Source organism: Saccostrea echinata, unplaced genomic scaffold, assembly GCF_033153115.1.
Source record: "Saccostrea echinata isolate AGI-Se365-2 ecotype Australia unplaced genomic scaffold, CSIRO_AGI_Sech_v1 ptg000037l, whole genome shotgun sequence".
Lineage (NCBI taxonomy): Eukaryota > Metazoa > Mollusca > Bivalvia > Ostreida > Ostreidae > Saccostrea > Saccostrea echinata.
Genome location: NW_026889786.1, coordinates 2,605,997 through 2,629,743, shown reverse-complemented (window position 1 = coordinate 2,629,743; position 23,747 = coordinate 2,605,997). Strand labels below are relative to the sequence as shown.

At 31.5% G+C, this 23,747-nt stretch overlaps 1 protein-coding gene across 1 annotated transcript; it reads left to right on the top strand.

Moving 5' to 3' along the window:
• The first annotated feature begins 1,797 nt into the window (after positions 1-1,797).
• LOC133200098 (cadherin-related family member 2-like) lies at positions 1,798-23,041 on the top strand. Its single transcript, XM_061335834.1, has 17 exons — positions 1,798-1,863; positions 3,079-3,138; positions 3,263-3,352; positions 3,478-3,567; positions 3,754-3,765; positions 4,380-4,496; positions 5,928-6,081; positions 6,336-6,413; positions 7,152-7,279; positions 7,397-7,588; positions 8,736-8,903; positions 9,666-9,827; positions 10,323-10,384; positions 11,496-11,748; positions 12,659-12,904; positions 13,327-13,417; positions 22,932-23,041. The coding sequence occupies exons 1-17, from the start codon at positions 1,798-1,800 to the stop codon at positions 23,039-23,041; spliced, it is 2,079 nt and encodes a 692-aa protein (XP_061191818.1).
• Positions 23,042-23,747: the final 706 nt, after the last annotated feature.

Sequence of the window (23,747 nt, the reverse complement as noted above, 5' to 3'; positions counted from 1 at the left end):
TACTACGCTGCGCTTGGCTAGAGAAAATTCGACCTCATCATCTGAAAAACAGGCATTTAAAAATGGCAAAAAATATTTCTTTCGCTCGGATCTCGAGATTGATGAACCTACTGCATCGTAGAAATCAAGCTGCAACTGTTGTAAGTGGCAGTCTTGCACGCTGTAATTGAATGGCCGGGGTGGGGGGGGGGGGGGTTAACATTCATGTGTTACTTTCTAAAGATAAAAGATTATAATTTAACATTTTGATCAAATCTCTGTTTAATAATCGAGTTTTACCTTACTATATTCATTTTTGAAAATCATTAGATAAAAAATTCAAATATTTGTAGATTACCGCTTGTTGCGTTTCTTTTGCGTTTCAGTATATAAAGATTTTTTGCTGCCCTCCTCGTAATGTTTGGTAATTTTTTAGATGTTTTATTCTCTTTATCTGACAATACCTTGTACACTACACTGAATAAAATTACATAAGAAATGCTTTATGAGAAAAGAAAAAAATAAATTTCGTATAAACAATTAATTGTATTTTGCATACATGTATTATAAATACAATCGTATAATTGTTATAGATATGGATTATTATACATTTTAGCATCTTGACTCTCATTTATTTAGGTAATACGATTGCCTCAAACTTTCCTCCGATAATTCATATGCAATCAGGCGGTGGTACTCAGGAAGTGAACGAAAACATTATAATTGGTATGTACTTCATTCAAGTATAAAATATTTATTATTGTGAGCGTGTCTATTTATATGTTTGTTAAGTATTTTACAGAAAATACTGGCTGGTGGTAATTTCTGCGATACAAACTTAGAATCATCTATTATGAAGAGGGGAATCTATCAGAAACGTGGAATAAAATATTATAAAAGCTTTGTAAGGGACAAGAAATGTCACATGAATTTCAAAATTTAAACCAGGGAAAGATTTAATTGAGTCCCAGAATTGACTGTCATATAATTTACGTAAATATAAATTCAAGAATGGCAACTAAAATATCTCTGAAAACGCGAGTTGATGTGATGACTGGTGAGACATGGTGTTAAAATAAAAGAATTTAAGATGATTTACTCCCACCTCGAGCATTGTCAATAAGGATTAATCATCATTCAAATGTATCCAATGTATAATCAAAAGCATGTAGAAAAATGAAAAGGATTTTTTTTTGGGGGGGGGGGGGGGTCTGTTATCATGCTAACATAATCGGATTTGGTTGTTCATTACCAAAACATATCCGCCGGAATATGGCTGAAATATTGCTGAGTCGGCGTTAAACAATAAACAATCAATCAATCAATCAATCAACCAAAACAGAGTCGGCATCTGTCAGTTTAGTTGTAAAAGTATTAATTCATTCTTTCTTAAAGAAAAAGTATAACATAAATTCATTCAAATCACATGCATTTAATAATACCTCCATGAAGCATTACATGTAGTCTGCAATTTGAAACACAAAACCTTTCATCGGTTAATATAAGATTTAATTCCTGTAACACTGGGTATAAAATAATTTTAGAAGGCAACATCCTCATATGAAATCATATAAATCTAATCCAAGTTTACAAAAACATCCTCTTGTGGGTAAAAATTCGGTTCGAATCGCACGGAGTATATATTTGAATACCGGTATGTACATACAAATTTTGATTCCTATACCATTTTAATTTGATATTAGAATTCTAAAATATATGAAAGACATGTTTAGAAAAAAGCATTTTCTACTTAAAAAGAGGTTCATCAATTATAACCGACAGGTACGAAGCTTTTCAGTATCACAGCACAAGACAGAAATGGTGGAACTGTCACGGTTAAAGCAGCAGGAGAAACCAGTGACATCGTTACAATCAATCAAACACGTAGTGATACCTGGGCAGTTTTTCTGAAAAAGAATTAGATAGAGAGGTTGTAAATTTGTATGTGTCGTACATTTTTTCTAAATATTTAGCGTATGATTTGAAGAATGGTATTCCTGATAAGTTTAATGTGAAGTGTTTTCTTCCCATAATTAGCATTTAACTTGTTTTAACTGTACGTGGTAATCATGTAATACATATAGTTATCAAAAATTATATCAAAAAACTGGAAAAAATATTGAAGTCAATTTCAAAATTATATTTTTACATTTGGTGCAATTTTCTTTATAAAATCCATTGGAAATCTGCAACATTCAATACCCTACCTATATAACACACACGAAACATTGTCATTGTGCGGTAAAGTACATAGTAGAAATTATATACATTATCTCTAGAATACTAAAATGTCTATTGTTTTGGCTCAATTTAATTAAAAACAAATACCCTATTAAATAAACATAAAAATATAACAAATTTAATTTTAATTTTTCATTTCTCCCCTTGGAATATTTATTAGCGTTATTTTAAGTCTCCATGTCACAACGGCTCACTTTCCACGCTCAACGGCTCTTACGTTCTATTAAGCACACCTTTTCTGAAAAATAAATTCATAAAGAAAGAATAAGGAAAATAAAATATTCCGAAGAGGGAAAATTAGAGAATGTAAATATAAACATTGATGTTAATGTGCGGTATTCAATTTATCGGCACGGCCATGTGCTGTTATATGAACGGCGACATCCAAAAATAAGAATTCAATGCATATTTACATCCACTGAATATTATGTCCTTTATTTCTTAAGAAAACCAGTACGGTTTATCAGACACTAAACACCACTACGGATTTCGTGAGCAGTGGCAGTTCCATCAATGAAATGTACAATAACGTATTTATCAATAATACAAAATATCATCTACTTAATTCTATTATAAATTACTATTTGTACAGATATAAATATAAATAATAAAATGTTTTTCTTTGTTTGTTAGTTCAGAAATTAACGTTGCAGCAATTGGAGAAAAACGCAGGGTTATGCATTTTTTCTGCAACAGCTGCTACATTAATTCCCGAACTAATAGCCAAAAAAAGCATTTTAATTAAATATTTTCTATTGAAAGAGGTAGTTTTAAATGTTTAACACATTTTCTTAATCCAAGATAACATGGAAAAGCTGTAATACAGCAATAAGTCTGAACTATTGAATTTTTTTTCAGACACAATCACAACATCTGTTAAGATTCATTGCCACTAGCAGCGAAAAGGGTGCTCCTTCGGTAAGATCTTGTTCGCAGTTACAGGCAAAATCTTTTAACAGTTGTATTTCTTTGCTAGCACAGAAATACAATTGTTGAAAGATTTTGATTATTTTGTGTATGAAAACCAATTTAAACTTTGTAGTCTGCCTTAGAGGTAACCCTTTTTGTGAATGACGTAAATGATGTTGCTCCAATATTCTCACAACCAGCGTACCGTATCAACGTTCCAGAGGTAGATTCTGTTATACAAGTATATTATGTATAATTTATTGATACTTGTATACAACATTTCCTAGCTATTCATTATTTAAGCTACAACATAACCTTTCCCAAATAAATGCCACGTCTTTTAATTAGGATCATGACTTAACTGTTCCCATCAACATCTTCATCTCTGCTACCGACCCTGACAATGGAACCGGAGGATCCGTGTCCTATGATATGAAGGTTATTATCTCTATAGTCTTATAAAAAATGTGTGTGTGGTTTTTTGTTTTTGTTTTTTGTTTGTTTTTTTTTTTTTTTTTGTTTGTTTTTTTTTTTTGGGGGGGGGGGGGTTGCTAATAAATAAGAAAACTTTTTTGAGTGATTACTAAGATAACAATAATTAACATGCTTTTTTGTCGTCTACAGTCTGCCGGCCAAGTAAGTAAATACTTTGCTTAGAATTATCCTAAAAATTCATTTCAAATTAAAAGAAAATTAAAGATTCTTCTAATGATTATCTTCCATTGAAGGCATAAATTGAATTTTAAAAAATATATTTACCTCTCTTTTATAGTTAGGATCATTTATTCATTATCATATGAAGAATGCATGTAGTTGAGGGTAACTTTGAAAATATTCAACCCAAGAAAACCATTGTCACTCGAGGCGCAACCGAGGATGACAATGGTTTTCGAGGGATGAAAATTTTCAACTACATGTTGTATTTATTACATTATACTGAATGTTTAATACAAATAAATATAACACTGAATCGTGCGCGCATGAATTCTGTGCAGTTAATATTTTTTTGGAATATCACTCTTCGTCAAGCAATGTTGAATGTTGCTACACTGGAGGGCGTGGTCCCATCATTAGGAGGGTAATTATGTGTTTTGACAAAATTATTTCGACGAATCAGATTCAACTAATTTACATGAAAGTATAATATAAAAAAAATAGTCCATTTTTATAAATGCAGTTATACATACATACAACCATATTTTGGTTGACTCAAAAGGATTTCTAAAAAAAATCCCATTTTCATTTTTAAGGCATCTGCGCTATATGGAAAAACATTCATCATGGATCCACTAAATGGACAAGTCATCCTAAATCAAAGCCTTGATTATGAGAAATTAACCTTTTATCAGTATACACTGATTGCCAAGGTAAATGAAATAGCCAAAACCAACCTTCCTATTTGCTTTAAAAACTTGAATAACTCGTTGACAATTTAATTGGTACACTGTATGCTTGAATGACTTCAGTTAAGGATTTTTTTTTCTTTTTTCTTTTTTTTTTTTTTTGTCTTCTTTCCGCTTATTTTAAGAGATTAACAAACTTTATTTGCTTTGTCAAATTTTTTTTCTGTGATGTTGAATTTAACATACATTTATTCATAATTTTGGTTAGGAGCAATGCATAGAAAACTGCTTTTGACATAGAATGTTTTAAAGCGCGGTAAAATGTACGATAGAATATGGTATTCCCTGCATCTTAATTTACTGAGAACACATTTCAAACTCGCATCTTCCAAAAATAGTTATAAATAAGTTTTAAGGTGCTTCTTCAACAATGCGATACAGTACGCAAATACACATACAAATGCAAGTTATTCCTTGCGCATTGAATACATGCAGTGATATGCATTTACTTTTCTTAATATACATGTAATAGAAATGGAAAGTATGCTTAAACTCAGCGATGGGTAAACCCAGCGAAAAAAGGCCACTATTCTTTTTGGAACCAACATATTGCTACACACACCAAACTCGGAATATGAAACATACTGAAAATGATTTTATTCTTCGTGTCGTATATTTGGCGGAAATTGATTTTTTTATAAGTTAGCGTAGATTTGATTTATCGTTTTTATATTATTCTTATTAAATTGTTTATGTGTAATTCATTTAGTGTTGTTTTGAATTAGTGGAAGCTGCTTTCCGCCAAAGTTGACAAAAGAATTCATAACTGTTTGTAATACTTTTAAAGTACAGGCCCGTAGGAAGCAATTTCAGTTTGGGGGGCACAGCCATACATTTCCAGTTGACAGTTTAGGGGGTACTACCAAAAATTTCCTGACAAGCAAAAAGAAAAAAAAAGTCATAAGACGTTTTTATTGAGGGGGCACAAACATATGGTATCCATGTTTACTATGGTAATCTATATATCGGTAAAATTATTGGGGGGGGGGGCACCCCCCAGTGCCACCCCCCCCCCCCGGTTCCTACGGCCATGAAGTAGCAATGAAATGTCATTTCTTTCCATTTTTAAAATCATTGAGCAAAAAGTATTCAAATGACATGTTTTACACATCTGATATATTTTGTAATTGTGTCTGGATAACATTACATGCATTTCCTTGGACAGAATGATGAATTTCTCGTTTACGTATAATTTTTCATCGTTTTCTGTTATTGGTCTTGGCTTCTATCCATAGAATGTTTCTATATGAGTAAACATTTCTCGAATTGGACGTTAAACATCATAAAATCAATCAAATCTTCCATCCAGAGATAAAGGGAAACATAGTATTTAATATTGGTTACCTAAGGAATCTTTATTGAAACACGATAAACATTTTAGTGTATCTTCGTTAGGATGGCGGCAATCCTTCACTTACAAGTACGGCAGACTTATTGATTATTATATTAGATGTTCAGGACACACCACCCATTTTCCAGGGATTACCATACATGACAACAATTAAAGAAAACTATTCTGTGGTAAATCTTAAAAAATTCAAACCATCAAGTATTTCTTTTATCAACATTGACATAAAAAATGTGCAACCATTATAGCAACCAAGGACGAATTTTGCTAAAAGTTATGTTGAGAGAATTACCAGTATATTTTCATGTGGTCAAGCCTATCATTCTTAGAAAGAGTTCATTGATAATAATTCAAAATTAAGTGTTAATTTAAGTCCTAAAGATCTCCTTGACAAGCTGTAGAATTGTTCGACTCTTAAACAATTGATGATAATCTTTCTTTTTTTATCTTTAAAGGGACAACTATTTTCAGAGTTTTGGCTGTTGATGGGGACACTGGTATACCAAATGATATAACTTACAGTTTTTCTTCAGGTATTGCAAAGTCACATGACCTAAATTTCTCTAAAGCATTATCAAACAATCAATATTCGACAATAGCAGAATATGAACAACCACTGAATATGTTCTCCTTTTATTTCTTATGAAAACCACTTCTCTTAAACAATCTATGAATTGTGAAGTAGTCAGACACAGTTTTTCAATGCCATCTGTAAGAAAGATTTCTTTAACAAAAGGCCCTCCCATCAATTAAACATACCGTAATAAACATATTAATTATAATACATTTTATTCACGAACATTACATTGTTTATTTGTTTATAAAGACATAATAAACAAAAAAAAATTGTTTGCCTTTGTTAATGCGGAAACCCGATTCTAAGCATTGCAGAATTTGTTTTTACAGGATTCACTTACACGGGTTTCATTTTTTGACAATAGTTGCAACCATTATTTCTCGCAAGAACAAAATATTTTATTTTTTGAATAAGTGAACGTTCTGTATCAAAATAAGCTTTAATAATTCTGTTTTAGTAGAATTTTTAGCGAGACGCAAATTTAGGGATATGCATGTTCTTAAAAAATCAGTATTTAATTTTATCGAGAACTAATTCTAGCGATTTTATGGTGCAAAGAAAAATACCGGTAACTTCTAATGCTGAATAAATTTTTAGCTTAAAACGCTTAATTGAATCCTAGCTAAAATTTCTTCTTATATGGTTTATGGCACCATAAATGAAAAAAGTGTAAATTTATGTGCTGATATCCCAGGTACAGAATATTGCTCACAATTTCTTTCTGTGGATCGAAACACTGGTAATATCACAATTAATAAGACAATGGACAGGGATGGTGGACCTATAAAACAGTTACGTGGAGTCTGCACTGTGAATGTGAAAGTAAGTATGTAGTTCACATATTAAAAGAGTAAATGATCAAAATTTCTCCTCAGTATAGTGAAAATTCTGGTTAATTTGTTTGTTTGTCTGTTGTTGTTTTTTGTTCTTGTTTTGCAGGCCTCAGAGGTTACAGATAAACCCAGCTATCTGACAGAGACAGTTAAACCATTCACCATCACCATAGAAGATGTGAATGACAACCGACCAATATTTAATCAATCAACTTATTATGGCTCTGTAAAAGAAAACATGACGGATATCCCTATAACAATATCTGGGGATGGACTTTATGTTAAAGATATTGACCAGGTAATAAAGAAGGGATATGATAATTTTTTTCAAGGTTTTTTTCTTTTTAATGCATGATCAATGTAAATTATTTTGTTTATGAAATGAATTTTAATGAAATAGATTAAATATATGAAAGCTTTATTTCTGCACAAGATTTGGAAAATATCTACATGTAGGCTATTTACCAATATCTACAAATATCTATCAATATAAGTAACTACACTTTGCCAATACTTTATCGTAACATGTAAATGCATGTAGTCACGTATCATAAGGGGATGCAACGGTGGCTAACCCACCAATTTTTTTCAAACATATTGTTTTTACTGTTAATTTAATATGAAAATAATCTTAAAGTCGGTATATATACGTATCTTTGATGCCATTTAGAACGAATCGATAGAAAAATTTTCTGCGACGTCACAACACAAATGTGGGTATTTACAGTACAAACTGATTTTCCTCTGTAAGCCAGGATTTTTTTCTATACACTCTATGTAATGAATGAATTTCATAGCTACCCAAGTTATACTGTATTACCTGGCCGGTACAGTTTACAATTTATAAACGGCAAAGCAGATAATTAAAAAATTTTTTTTTTAAAACTGTTCCAACCAAGCTTATACAAGTGAAACTTACGTAGTTTTTTTTTAATTTTATTTCTTATAATTTAATTTTCTATAATGCAGTGTAAAAATTCACAGTTTTTCATCGAATATGTCTTCAAATTGAAAAAAAATATATCAAATGTAACGTCAGATGGATTGATTCTTTTTCCACCTAAGCCATTGCGACTTAGATAAGAAAGTTGTATGATAATTTTCGATCCAATCAAATGGCGTGTTACACCCAGAAATTAATCAGATAGAAAAACATCAAAGCTTACATATTTTTAATTACATATTTTACTAAATATTTCAGTCCTATCGTTTCATAATAGATTTTACCTTATTTTTTTTAAAGATCAGTCATTATACATGTGCTAGTATTTAAAATCACTTTGGAGAGAAATTCGAATAATGAGGCATCTAAACTCTGGGCAAAATTTGGAGTCGGGCTTTTTACTGTATGTTGTACACAAAACATCCTCTTGCTGCACAAGCCTACTACATTTTGACTATTTCAGGGACGTGTAACACAAAATAATTTTTTTCTTTAATTGCAGATGGGAAGCAATGATATCAAACTCCACGTTTACATGAACGACAGTAATATACAATTCAATGATGTTGTGGCTTTACCTAGTTTGGTGTCCTCTGAGGGGACTTTTCTGCTTCTTTTGACGAATAAGTTTAAGTTTGATTATGAAAAACACTCAAAAATTAATTTAATAGTAAGTATTTAAAACTTACGTTATCTAATTTAACGTGGTGTACTAAACAGCATATTTGTTTGACAAATTAAAGGTATGTTTATTATATTTAGCATGTGCATAGTTTGTAATAAAATATTATGAAAAATACCAGCATTACAAATCCTTTGACATACTTTGTAAAATATGCTTGTCACTCCGACAGTTAATTTAACTTATGTCGTTTTAATATTCAGCGACAATGCTTTGATAATTAGCAATTTTATCTTATGTTTATGATCTTATAACACTGCACTTTAATTTGAAAATATTTGATATAAAGTTACCACACAAACTGAAATTTAAATATCACGAAGATAAATCAAGAACGGTATACCAAAACGGGTGGTTGTAGACTGACAATACAGTGAAGAAAGGCTGAAATCTCTTTTGGAAAATTGTTGGATAAAGCACATTATATAGTGATAAATGGTTATTTCAGATAGTTTATAAGTCATTTAAGCTTGAGGGGGGCATACTTCTGACTTACCATCCGTGGATTTTTAAGACATATGCATGAACTATGATAATTGTAACAAATAAATAGCTGATCATTATAAAAAGTATTTACTTCTTTAATAATGCTATAAAGTAGGCGACACAAGCGTTCCTTGGAACACTCTAGCAAATATACATGCATCATTTGTTTTGTTTTTTTTTTCTTTATCTTAGATTTTAAGTTGAAGACATGAAAACAACATAGTTTAAGTTTGATAATATACATATTGTTGATTCGTAACTAAGATAAAGGCAGAGGACAAGAAAGATTCAAGTATGTTCAGTGTCTGTACCGTACACGTTACAATCAACGACACCAACGATAACGATCCTATTTTCAAAAACACATTGGAAAACTTCACTCTTCCTGAAAACAGCTCTTTCAACACAACAGTCACAGAGATAAAGGTAAGTTTTAAGTACTCAAGTACATACATGTATATTAAAATTATCATTACAAAGCAACGAATGCGATTTACTTTTTTAAATCTCTATGCTATTTTTCAAAAATGACAAAAATTCCAGGGAAAATGCTGTATATGTTTGAGTTTGCAACAAAGTAATTTAATACAAATGTAAATGATCAAGTTTCTTTTATAGATGAAAGTCCAAAAATTAAATGTTTCAAATCTGTTGATTTTGGTAAAATAAATGTTCAATGAATTCAACGTTCAACAATGTTTCCGAAAAATATCTAAAACATATTCTGAATAAAAAGATTACAAAAAGAAATCTGAACTATCTGCTCTAAATGATTCAATTAAAATTAAGTTATTCTTTTGGGAGGGTAAAATGTAAGGAAAAAAATCACATGCTTTATAGATATATACAATTAAACGTGTAATGTCATTGTAAATTGCTTTTCAATCATGTTTTACTTTAAAAAGACTTGTTAATTGACAGGCAACAGATGCCGATTCTGGGAAATATTCCGAAATTACATACCGTCTGCAAGGAAGCAACAGGTAAAGTTTTCTATTGACACCTGAGAGATGTTTAATCTGATTATTGATCATTCCTAGGAAATATTGATGAGTTCTGGAGGACAATTAATTTCTTTTTTTAGCATTTTCCTATGTATTGTAGTGCGCTAGACCGCTCGACCATCTAGGCAAGTTAAAACAAACTTGCGTGAGACGCCGATGGAATTCTCGCGGCCCTTCCCTACACTACAAAGTCATTGAGAATGGAAGTGAGATACAGTTATTTAGACAATAGTTTTATTAGAGGATTGTTACCGATACACATTGCAATGAAATTAGTTTTATTTATAAAGCACATTTTATAACTCTTAACTGCCCTAAGTGAAGAAATATTAATATAGAAAGCACAAAGAAATTCACTTTTATATGGACACCCACTTCCTCCCCAACCCGGGATTGAACTCTCGACCTACGGAATCTGTCTCTTAGCAGTGCATGAACAGTGCGCTATATAGACCGCTCAGTCATCAAAGCACATTTTACAACAACTCTTAAACTAACATAACAGCCCTAAGTGAAGAAATATGAATCTAAAAAAGCACAAAGAAATTCAATTTTTAAAGGATACCCACTTTCGCCCAAACCCGAGGTTGAACTCTCGACCTACGGAATCTGTCTCCTAGCAATACAGGAACAATTAATTTTATTACAATGTGTATCGGTAACGATGCTCTAATAAAACTAATGTTGAAATTACTATATCTCACTTCCATTCTCATTGACCGTGTAGTGTACGACAGTTGCGCGAAAATTCCATCGGCGTCGAAAGCAAGTTTTTAACTTGCCTAGATGGTCGAGCGGTCTAGCGCACTGTTTCCTTACTGCTAGGAGACATCATCTGTAGGTCGACAGTTCAATCCCGAGTTAGGCGGAAGTGGGTATCCTTATAAAAGTGAATTTCTTTATACTGCTAAAATTTAAAAAAAACATTTATTTGTTAACAAAATATATGACATGGCCTCTAATTGTTCATTGTAGTAAATTATTTAGCTTAGAAATAATGATTGGTGGCACATAATTAGCACTCAACCCCTATGCAGTATTTTTTAAAAACATTTCACCAAACATGGGATCAATATTATGTTATTTCTAGGTTCAGCATCAACTCTACGACTGGAGAAATATCAGTGGCATGTAACAACAGTTGCTTGGACAGGGAAAGACAGATAGTTTATTATATGTCGGTTGAAGCAAGAGATGGTGGGGGAAAGGTGTCGTCTGCTCCTGTAAAAATAACACTCATGGATGTAAACGATAACAGTCCGATGTTTTTACAGCCAAAATATGAATTTTGGATTTCGGAAAATTCTTCATTAATATCAGGAATGAATAACTTCACTGTACATGTAGGTCATATGATCAATAATTTTGGTATATCGACAGATTCTTACAACTCAAAATGTTATGACAAACGAGCAATGAATTATTTGACTTTTTATCCATATATTTTTACCTCTGGCAAAATGTTCAGGAAGGGGGTATCATTTCATTTTCATGTTTGCCTGTTTAACGTTCCATCGAGAATTTTTCACTAATATTGAGACACCACAATGCCGGTGCAGTGCTGCAAATTTAGACCTGTACTCGACAATCATGATCTTTGAGCAGTGAGGGATTCTTTCATTTTGTACCATCACCTACTGCGACACAAGATCTCGATTTTAACAATCTCATCTTATCGAAGGACCGGTCTTTACTTCCCACAGTGTGATTCAAACCCATGACGTAAATACTAACTCCTTTTACTCAGCGATTCTAGATGTAGAACAAACGCTTTAGCCACTGCGCATCAGGGGCGACGTGTAGTTTTATTGTATTTCTCTGTCCATGAATAATCTAAGTGAACATGAAATGTGTACAGATATTTCAGGGTTTATATGCACTAGAACAAGGATGATGAGTATTTAAAGTTTGTTCTTTTCATTCGTCTCGCAACATGTTACGATGGAATGCCGCCATAAACAGCTTTGACTTTGACAGCTGTTTATTACTACTGCTTACTTATATTATTGTCAAATGTATTGTCTTTAATAAACTCTTCAAAAGCTAAAATATTACAAGCAAAAATGCAAAAAGGCGGATCCAGGAATTCTATACGACAATGTTTAGTTTCAAATTCCACATTTGAAGCAATGACACACAATTAAATATTTTCTGTAACTTAAACATAATTATATTTCTTTAAAGATATGTAGTTACCTGACTGCATGTAATGTAAACAGTAAGCTTACTTGCTTTGATTTCTTATAATTATAGGCAGTTGATTACGATGAACCTCGCACAGCTAACAGTTTGATTACGTTCACTCTTCTTCCTCGACCAGACACCTTAGACAGACATTTTACCATTAACAGTACTACTGGGTCTATCCGGATCGTTAACCCTCTGACACGTGACCAGTTATCCTTGATCCCTAATGGAAGACTGGAACTAGAGGTTACTGCGCATGACCATGGTTCTCCAAGTCTGACTTCAGCTGTGTCTATTACAGCTTTTTTACAGGTTCAAAATTTCATCACTCTCTAGGTTTATTGCAATCTGAATTCATAATATAAAGAAACAAAGATAAACTTGACATATTCTGTTTTCAACTATAACGATCACAAAAAATTACTATCTGAAGCTGCAAGAACGGTTGTTAAAAATGAAATTTACAAGAATTGAAACATGTCTTTATATTAGAGATAGGTAGTGAGTATTAATACCTATTGTTTGACTGTACAAATGTTTAAGTCTAGCAATTTATTAGGTAGTTGCAATTTAAGAAATTTAAGTACTAATGAAGCTGTTCTAATGAAATTTTTAATACCAGCAAAAATCGTTAGGTGTTGCGAAGTATACAACTTAGTATATAAAAGAATTCCTTCATATATTGAATGATATTTTTGAACGTTGTAACCAGACAGAAAGCTTTGATTAAATAGGTACAACTGCACTCTTCCACATCGGGTAATTGTAATATCTCAAGTACAACGACATCGGTGAAACCCACACATTACGGGAGCGCTTATTCAGGTAAATTATATTTCTTTGTATTTTTCTCTTTAAATTCTTAATGTTTTTGAACAATCAAATTTGCCTTATAATATTTTTTGATAGAACTGAAATACGTGTACGCCAATGATTTATATAAATCTACGAGGGTCGTTCATAAATTACGCGGACTATACTTTTATTTACTCTCAAATAGTAAAGAAATTTTACAGAAACATATTTCTTAAAGATAAAAATATTTTTTTAATTGTGTTTTACATAATTTCTCCTAATATAAATGTCGTTTTGATATCACTGATAGTGATGTACGGAGCATCGCTAAAAATTTGGAAAAAACAAACGTGAGGAATCTAAATTATTGCTCATTTAATTTCTTTATTTTACAATTTTCTCAAAGGTATCTTTTTATTTTTCTTTTATAATGTATTTAAATTTCTGATATTATATTTGAAATACTAATAGAAACATATTGATTTTTCTCCTATGTAATTCGTATGAAAACGTCTACAACATGTCTCGTGATTTGACGGAGCAGCGCACTTTTATCAAGTTTTGTGTAATGCTCCAAAATATACATGATGAAATGTGTAGTAAACTAGGGTATTTCCGACATCTGTCTCCAAATAGCAAACAGGAGTTTAGACGTGACCGTAACGTTAAAGATTTTACTGCACCGTGACTTCGTGATATGTGCTGTCAAATCACCCAAAATTGAGATCAATTTACAGAATTTTGGTGTGGAATTTTGATGACCATATCAGTAAAGATTCTTTAATATTATTTGTGACTTTGTGCATGAATTTGTTGTCAAATACTTTTTCTGTGCAATAAGTCCGAGGAATTTTTTAACGACCCTCGTAAAACGTGTCTTTAAGGGTAAGCATTTGTATTGTGTGAAGGGCAAAAGGGTTACATTCATTGTGAAGTATGGTAGCTAATCCGAATTCTCTCTGCCGTATATGGAAGACTCACTAATGACATCTGTCCTTCAAACAATCTTGGTTCTCTTAAATGTCAGTCACACTCCTCCACAGACCAAGCAGATCCTAAGACTGACTGCTGAAAACAGCATTTTAGGGAACCATGTATCGGTGTCGACAAATATTTGGAAGTTTCTTTTCATTTTGTCGACCAATCCAGTTTACTTGATATATTTGGATAACCATTCTCTGAAAACCATTCACGATGAGAAATACTCATTTTCAAATAAAATTTCATCCTTGAAGTGTTTATTTTTTTAACAGCTTAATTATTATCAGACCTTTTTTTTTAATTTTTTATGAAGCAGAAAATATTCAAAAACTTCTACATAATAGAATATTCTTGTTCTCTGCTACTGTGGCCTTCAATTCGAAGATTTAAATATAGATGACGTTTTATCAAATAACAATTGATAACTGATTGATTATTTTCATTCATACCTTGATTGATATATCCCACTTAACTCGAAAAAAAAAGACTACACGATTCTGACATGTACACATCTGCTGTATATTTGGATGTTTTACTAGAAAAAAGCATTAATGACCAAACAACTACTCTATGATAACGTGATAACTTCTATAATCCTATTGTCAACTCCCCCTTTTTATGTAGCTGTATACCATTAAACATTTGAATAAGGGGCTTTTGTCTTGTGTTTGATTCGACATGCAAGAGCACGTGCTTTGTACAACCAGTTATTGGAACGAGGCAGGCTAATAACATACAAGTCTATGATAAATTAGTTTCTAAAATCTTGTTTGAAATCAACTTTTCGCAAATTCTATCTTGATACCATAACCTTTTTTGCAAGTAAAAATTGTTCGTTCCTAGAGCAGACTCTTACGAATGGAATTAATTGGGAGACATAATGCAGATGATAAGGGTATATTTCTACTCAAGTAAGGGAAGTTGACGATAGACAAATTGAAGTCTTTATGTTTACCATTAAATTCTGTTGTTAGATTACCAATAACGTCTTTTCTGATCAAATATCTAATTACGAAACGAGTGTGTCAGAATTTGTGGTATCTTTTATTTCAAGCTCACTGGGATATATATCGAGACGACATATGAATGGAAGTAACTATTGTTAATTGAAAATACGTCGTTGATTTGAAGCCAGCGGCAAGTGTTTTCTTTTTCTTGATCTCATGAATAAGCTTTAGTAAAAGACACCACGTTACCTAGTCTAGGAAATAATCATTTTTGATGATTGGCTTTGCATATATTCTAATGTCATTTAAGTAATTATTTCAAATAAATGAATAATTTGAGATTGACAGAAAATTGTATTAAAAGTGGTGTTTTTACAAAGAATCTCTGAGTATAAGTTATAGGATTCAGCAAAAAGTCAAAGGGCAGTACAAGTTTTGCTGAAACATGACTGATGAAAATAGATATGATTTCACAGCACTTTTTTAAAGAAATGACAGGTTAATAAAAAATTTTCATGCATGCATCTTTGTGATCTATTGTCTATAGTGGCATATTTCTGACACTTACGTGCAAGAGAAATTACGTTAACAGGCAATTGCAAGATAGTTATGTTCACATACAAGATAATGTTTATTACTTATTATTGTCAACATGCAAGTTAAATTATGTTAACATAATTTATCCAGCATGTAAGGGGCAGACATATGGCATGATAAATACGTTTCATAAGATAAAATGGTATTTGTTTTATTGCATGCTCATATAAATTTACCATGATCTCTATTTAAATACTTGATTCTGACGAGATACGCGTATTGCGCACGCATCAAGCCAGGTGAGCATAAATTGTTAGCACAATATTTCCATACTGAATTGACTACGGCTTTCTTTATTTATCCAAAAGGTGTTATATTAGAATTCGTAGTTATTCAGCATAAAAAGTAAGCAAAATATTTTTTCTTAATTTTCTTATGTTTTCTTATGATATATTAAATAATAAAAAGCATAACTATACCGTTTATATACCGTACAATAAATAATAACAAAATCAAATCAAAAGTGTTCTCTAATGTTTTATGGTTGACACTGTAGCTCTATATCGTATATCTCAATTTTGCAGACCAGGGACCTAACAATATGTAGCTAGTTCAAAAACATACTTTCTCCAGACATATATAAGTTTTTGAAGCGATTTTGGAGCGTCATATGTCCCGGTGGGAACAATAAACTTGCTATTGTCTTCATAGCTAGTAAATAGGTGTATGATATTCGAAGCATTCAGTGTAAATATAAATGCAGCTCAACTCTAAATTATCCATTTAATACATTGGTTACATCAACCCATATGACTGTGAGCAGACTTGACTTGAACCTTCCTGCTTTAGAAACTTATTTTATATAGTCTTCCAGAATATAATTTTCTCAGTCTCCATTTGGCGCACATTGCAAAATATAACACCTTTGATAAAAGCTTTTAATGCATGTTTTAAATATTAAATGTTAGCAAAACACACCAATAAACACTTTCACAAAGAAAATAAAGTTAATTTGTACTTGGTGTATATACTTTGCAAAGTTTCTTATAAGAATTCTTCCATACCATATTTTTTAAAAATGCTCTAAATTTTTGTTGTACTCAAAGCAAAAACAGATTTATAAAACTTTAATTTTACAACTTTCAATGAAAAATATTCAACACAGACTGCATTTTCATAAAATTACCTAGACCTGACAAGGGCGGTAATATTTTCCTAAAAGGGCGGATGAAATCTACTAGACCCCCGGTAACAGGAGTGATAAGTTTCTAATAGATATAAATGCATGAATTCCCGTATAACAAAGGTATTTTTCAATTAAAGGGGCTATCATTTTAAAAAAAAAAAAGATAAAGATATTGCAGTAGTTTGAAATAAAGTCAGGGGAAAGATAAAAAAAAATGATACGTTTTGTATATTTTTTTTTTAAAAGAATTAATAAAGTGAGATACTCTTACCTTTCAAGAATGTATTAATTGTACTTTGTAACACTATACAATTATTTAAAAAATGTATATGAATGAGAATATACAGATATAGGTAGAATGCATGTATATCTTTTAAAACTATTTTAATTAATTTTCAGAACAGAATATGACTCCATATGATTCTAAACATGACAATACATGTAGTAATAGTAAATAATATCTTTTGAGTAGGTCATTGTCCTTATCAGACTCAAGTGTTGCAAGATAATACAAAACCTACTCTTGTTGCAAAACATTGCAAAACTTCAGTCTTTTTTTTTCATTTGTAAGGTGGGACTGATTCATGTATTTATTTGCGCAATGATTTTAACCTCGAACTATTTAAAGTAAGCTAATCACTGAATATTTTAAATATACCCCGCTAACAATAGGACTTACTTATTTACAAACGACACATAGTGGTAAACAGTAAAAACTTATTGATAAAAACAAGTTCTCATAACTTCACACCCTTTCATGTTAGGTTGTCAAAGAATAGATCTCTCTCTCTCTCTCTCTCTCTCTCTCTCTCTCTCTGACCGGACATAAATATCAAAGACATTATTTTTGCATCAATTTTCTGTCTTGTAAATAGTAAATTAAGAAACTACGATTTCCTTAATTTAATTTAATTCATCAATTCCGACAGTCCTGCATGTGTTTTAATTCTATGACTGTTTTGTTCTGTACAGTTACACGTTTTCATGATTTTTTTTTTCTTCCTACTCTTATCTCCTTCATAGTGAACTATGAACAGCTTGAAAATATAGTTTGATTTATTTTGAAAATCCTTTACTATATTTATTCTATCTATAAATTAAAACCTATGACAAATTAAATCAAAAATAATATTTTTTAAGACGAAAAAAAAACCAAAATATGGAACTGATTCGTTACGAGTATTTTTATAGATAATATAAACATAAACAAACTACATATACTTTCAATGCATAAGGAACACTTTAATGAACACTATTTATGCTCAATTTCGTCGAAAAGTATAATCCTATTAAATTGTTGAAAAAAAAGAAAATCGTTTGAAATTAATTTTTGCACCTTCTTTCTTCGCAAGATTGTCAAAAGGTTTTAATTTTCCGTCACTGGTCCTAATAAGTTCTAAAAGGTGCCAATTTTATGATGAGTAACTTTTATTAAGGGAAAAAATTACAGGTAGAGCATGCATATATAGGTAATAAATAATTATTTTGCATGCCGTTGGTCGTACAACAGCACCTTGCCATGCCGACAAATCATCAGTTTTATTTCTCGACACGGCCAAGTGCTGATATACGACCAACAGCATCCAAAATGAAAATTCATCGTTTAAATATTGCTTTGCAATACCAATGCATTTACGATCTTAACCAACCTTTCGAGATTTCAGGTGACACAATACGAGAGGTTATCAAGAAGCGATAAAATTAATACCATGTAGTCTGTGCTTACAAAACTTATAAGGAACATTAGTCTATATGACCACCCGGCTCTGTCGCCGTTTAGTTTCAGGACGTCCGACAATGTCATAGTTTCTCAATGTCTACTTCTTCTACCTCATACACTTATCTTGATGAGATTCCCTGGAGTTAAGTAAGACTTAAACCCGCCTTGTTTATATGATTTTACAATGTTATGAAAAGCTGCTTTCAATGCATATAATATTGTAAATAGATCTATACATAGGAAAAGATCCTCACTTGATCATGCCAGCATATTTTGCTTTACGGTGTTTAATATCTACCATACATGATCACCGCCACTTTTCGACGTGACTGACTTTTGACACCCTGACTACAAATTGACATTTATTGTGCATCTTTCATCTCTCTTAATCTTTTTTGGCATTGAAAAGCAAGTACTATGGATGAATATTTTTTTAGGTCTATACCACTTTCTCCAGGGACAAACCTTTTTAAAAAAAATGTTGGAAAAAGAAACTCCTCCCCTTTTTTGGCGTCATTTTCAAGCCCTGTATTGTTTGGATACTCCATATAAAATTTGCGATAAAATTTCATAGAAATCACAGAATGAGTTAAAAATTGCAAATGTAAGGAAACAATTGTGTCATACCTCATGCTTGATTAAAGGGGATTTAGAATGACGAATGCTCACAACAAGAGTTTTTCTCGTTACACTCAGGTATGAAAAAGAATGTCATGTTCGAGGTTGCGCCACATGGCCATCCCATTGCTTATAAAAACATTAATAATTTATCAAAAAATAAAAATTTTGATTAATGGTTTATTCTATAGATACAAAAGATGATGCTAACTAAAAACCTTCGAACGATAATATTGTTCTGCCGCCTACCTCCAAGTCAAATTTCAAAATTTAATATATTTGAATGATTTTTCATATCTATAGAGATATGTATACTGCATGTGAATTTTCATAAAACATAACTTATTTGGGAAAACAAAGAAAGGTAACGGAAAACGGAATATATTTTTAAAACATCCCCCCGATGAAACAAAAATGTCTTTTTATGGGTTTTATGAATTGTTATTTCACAAATTTCTACCAAAGCTTTTTGTTCTTTCACGGGGGGGGGGGGGGTACGTCATATGTCTACAGACGAAAAATGGCAAAAATGGTCATTTAAATTTCAAATGAGATTAAAATAAAATATGGTTTTTTACATGTATCAATCTTTCATGTTGAATTTTATTTCAGTTAAACGTACGGAAAGATTTATGGGTCATTTTTCCATTTCCAATGATTTTTAGAGTCTGATTTCAATGGATAAAATTTTCAACCCTCCTTTTGAAAAGAGTCGTAAATAAGAGCAATTAAGTTTTTTACATTGGTTTTAAATTATTAATTAATTAAAATGAACTCTTTTTTGCATTCAATCTATTTTTAATGGCGAAACTGCCATTTATATTGAATTAAATGGGTGTAAAATGTAGGCAGGAATCGAAAGTTAGCGTGAGTGGTTATTTGTTAAAACTCATTGATATACCTAAAACGGTTTTAATTTTATGGCGGTAGTCCAAGAACTTTTTGATAACCCCTCGTAAGTGCCCATAACTTTAGATGTTTCACTTTCAATTTCTGCTTTTCGGGATAACTTCATAAATTCTATATTCAACAATTCTATTTAAAAGTAGGTGTCTGTTTGCTATCAATTTCTTTCTCTAGAAGAACATCTAAATATGAAACAGATGAGCCAAACCCCATGGTGCCTTTTATTTAGATTTCAATAGGGCATATTGACTCAACGTAGAAAAGGAAATAAACAGTGTTAATTTATAAAATATATATAATTGATTGATTGATTGTGCATTGTTTTACGTCCCGTTCGAGAATTTTTCTCTCATAAAGAGACGTCACCATATACCGGTGAAGGGCTTCAAATTTAGACCTTTACTCGGCACTCAGGGCCATTGAACAATGAGGGTTCTTTATCGTGCCAACGCCTACCGTGCCTACCGTGAGATGGGGCCTCAGTTTTTAAGGTATCATCCGACGGACCCGCAACGTTCACTCCAAAGTGCCGTGCGCTTAGCGAAGGAACAGTTGCTACCTATTTTGTATCGACTAAGGTCGATTCGAACACACGACCTTCCGCTCACGGACCGACTGGGCTACCGTGACAGCTTGTTTAATTAAAGGCCACAGCAAAAGTCTTCGTTTTTAATACAAAAGTTTTAGAATAAACTCTGCTTCATATTAATATAAAAGCAGATCTGCTGATAATGGGGCAAAATTAGTACCCAGAGAAATCCTATCAATTACTGTATGTGTACTCGAAAGAGCGGGCTTCATGTTTTTTATAATTTATGACTACTCAAACAACTCAATGCCCAATGATTTCGCTAAATTTATGTACATGTACAGTAGTTGGAAGACTTAGACTCCGAAATCCAAATAGATATTGTCCTTGAAAAGCTCAAGCATCATTTTAAAACCAACCTCGAAGCACCTGTCTTTAAAATGTTTTAAGAAAATAAAAATAACATACGACCAATGATAAGGTATTCAAACTTCTTTTATTGAAAAAGCAGGTGTCTAATGTCAAAGCGTCTGGTCGTCAATTGATCGTGGACAATGGATGTATAAAGAGTTGAAAAAGATGCACTTGATTTTGATAAAATTTTGTGCTTTCAGATGCACATGATTTTGATAAAATTTTGTGCTTTCAGATTTTCTGAGTTCCTTGCAGTATTTAAGTATCTACATCTCGGATATTTGAGGCACAAAAATCTCTAAATTCCCTGCTTTTAATATTTTCTTGAGGAGTAATGAATGGTTTTGGCTTTGTAGAACCTGCTTTAGAACCTGCTGTAGAACTTTAATAGTACCTGCAATGTATCTCTGTTTTTAAGAATTTTAATAGATTTTAGAAATCAAATATACATGTAGGTATAGTACATGTGTCAATTCAATCTGTTTTTGAGAAAAATATTCAAAACTGACGTATAATTTTGAAAAAGTTCCTCCTTAGAAAGGGAACAATGAGTATACGTTGGATTACCACTTGTAAAATTAAATCCAAGTTCCTTTAAAATACAATTGTAATGATATAATGAGCCTTCAAACATGCTTTGCCATGTAATCATACAACATAGTTTACATAGAACTTTGTCAAAGTTGTAAACATTTGTTATATGCATTTGCTTTGTAAATAATCTTCGCTGCATCATTTTTTTATGAATTTTGTAGATATGACGAATCTTATGACGAAATGTGTGTGTTCAGACTTTACATATATAATATATGATAGAATCATGATAGTCATGAACTTATATTTACATCCACTGAATATATTTTCCTTTATTTCTAAAGTAAATCATTGCCGTTTATCAGTTCATGAACAACACAAGGCATATCACCTGTACAGATTTCCTGATCAGTGGCTGTTCCATCAATGAAATGTACTATGATGTACATATATCAATAATAGTTTACAAAAAATAATCTTCTCAATCCTCTTTAAATGATCATTTATACAGATATAAATATAAACAATAAAATGTCTTTCTTTGGTTGCTAGTACGGGAATTAACGTCGCAGCTATTGCAGAAAAAATTCACATAACCCGCTTGCGCGGGTTATGTATTTTTTCTGCAACAGCTGCGACATTAATTCCCGTACTAACAACCAAAGAAAGACATTTTATTGTTTAAAGTTATCAATTTAATTTTATCATTTTGTATTTGAAGGAGACCGAACTATTCTTTCATTTAAATAAACATTCAATTCTATTCCTTTATATCCTACATCATTGACATTATTTCGCCAAATTATCTGATTGTCTGTGCGTTTTACTTTGATTTGTAAACGCGCATAAAAATTCTTTTCATAAAGACTTTTTGTTTTAAACTGGACAGCGTGTTATGATTGATAAAATATGACGAAAGTGAATATAAAAATTTTTGCTGCCCTCCTCGTAATGTTTGGTAATTTTTTAATGTTTTATTCTCTTTATCTGACAATGCCTTGTACACTACACTGAATAAAATTGCATAAGAAATGTTTTATGAGAAAGAAAAAAATTAATAAATTAATAATTGTATTTTGCATACATGTATTATAAATACAATCGTATAATTGTTATAGATATGGATTATTATACATTAATCATAAATAACATCTTGACTCTCATTTATTTAGGTAATACAATTGCCTCAAATTTTCCTCCGATAATTCACGTGCAATCAGGCGGTGGCATTCAGAGAGTGGAGGAAAACATTGCTATTGGTATGTACTTCATTCACGTATAAAATATTTATTATTGTAAACGTGTCTATGATTTTTTTTAATTATTTAATCAGAAAATACTGGCCGGTGGTAATTTCTGCGATACAAACATATGTATCAGAAACGAGGAAAACAATTATATAAAAGCATTGTGAGGGGAAATAAATTTCACATGAATTTCAACATATTACACCAGGGAAAGATTTAACTGAGTCCCAGTATGGACTGTCATATAAATCACGTAAATACAAATCAAGAATTGCGCTGAAATATCTCTGAAAACGCGAGTTGATGTGACGACTGGTGAGACATGGTGTTAAAATAAAAGAATTTAAAGATATACACGCTATATATACGCGATTTTTTATGTGAAACAAAATAATTAAATGCTTTGAGAAACATGATGTGTAATAAAAAATAATTACTTTCCACAAAGTTTAACTAAAAAAGTCGTTGTAGTTACAAAAGATTAAGCAAGATCTGCAATTAAGAATTCAGCCTATTCATGAATATTGATGAAGGAAATGCGTAAACAGTATACAGACACGCATGTCCGCGGGAAATCATAGACAACGAGGTACGTTGCATTTTGACTACGATTTTGAATAAAAATTAATATCTGTCATTACAGAGTAGATGGTTCATACTGGTTGTTTTCAAAGATAAGTATCTTTAAGCATAAAACGTATGCCATCCATGTCAAAAGTTATTTTGTATACCAAACGGCCT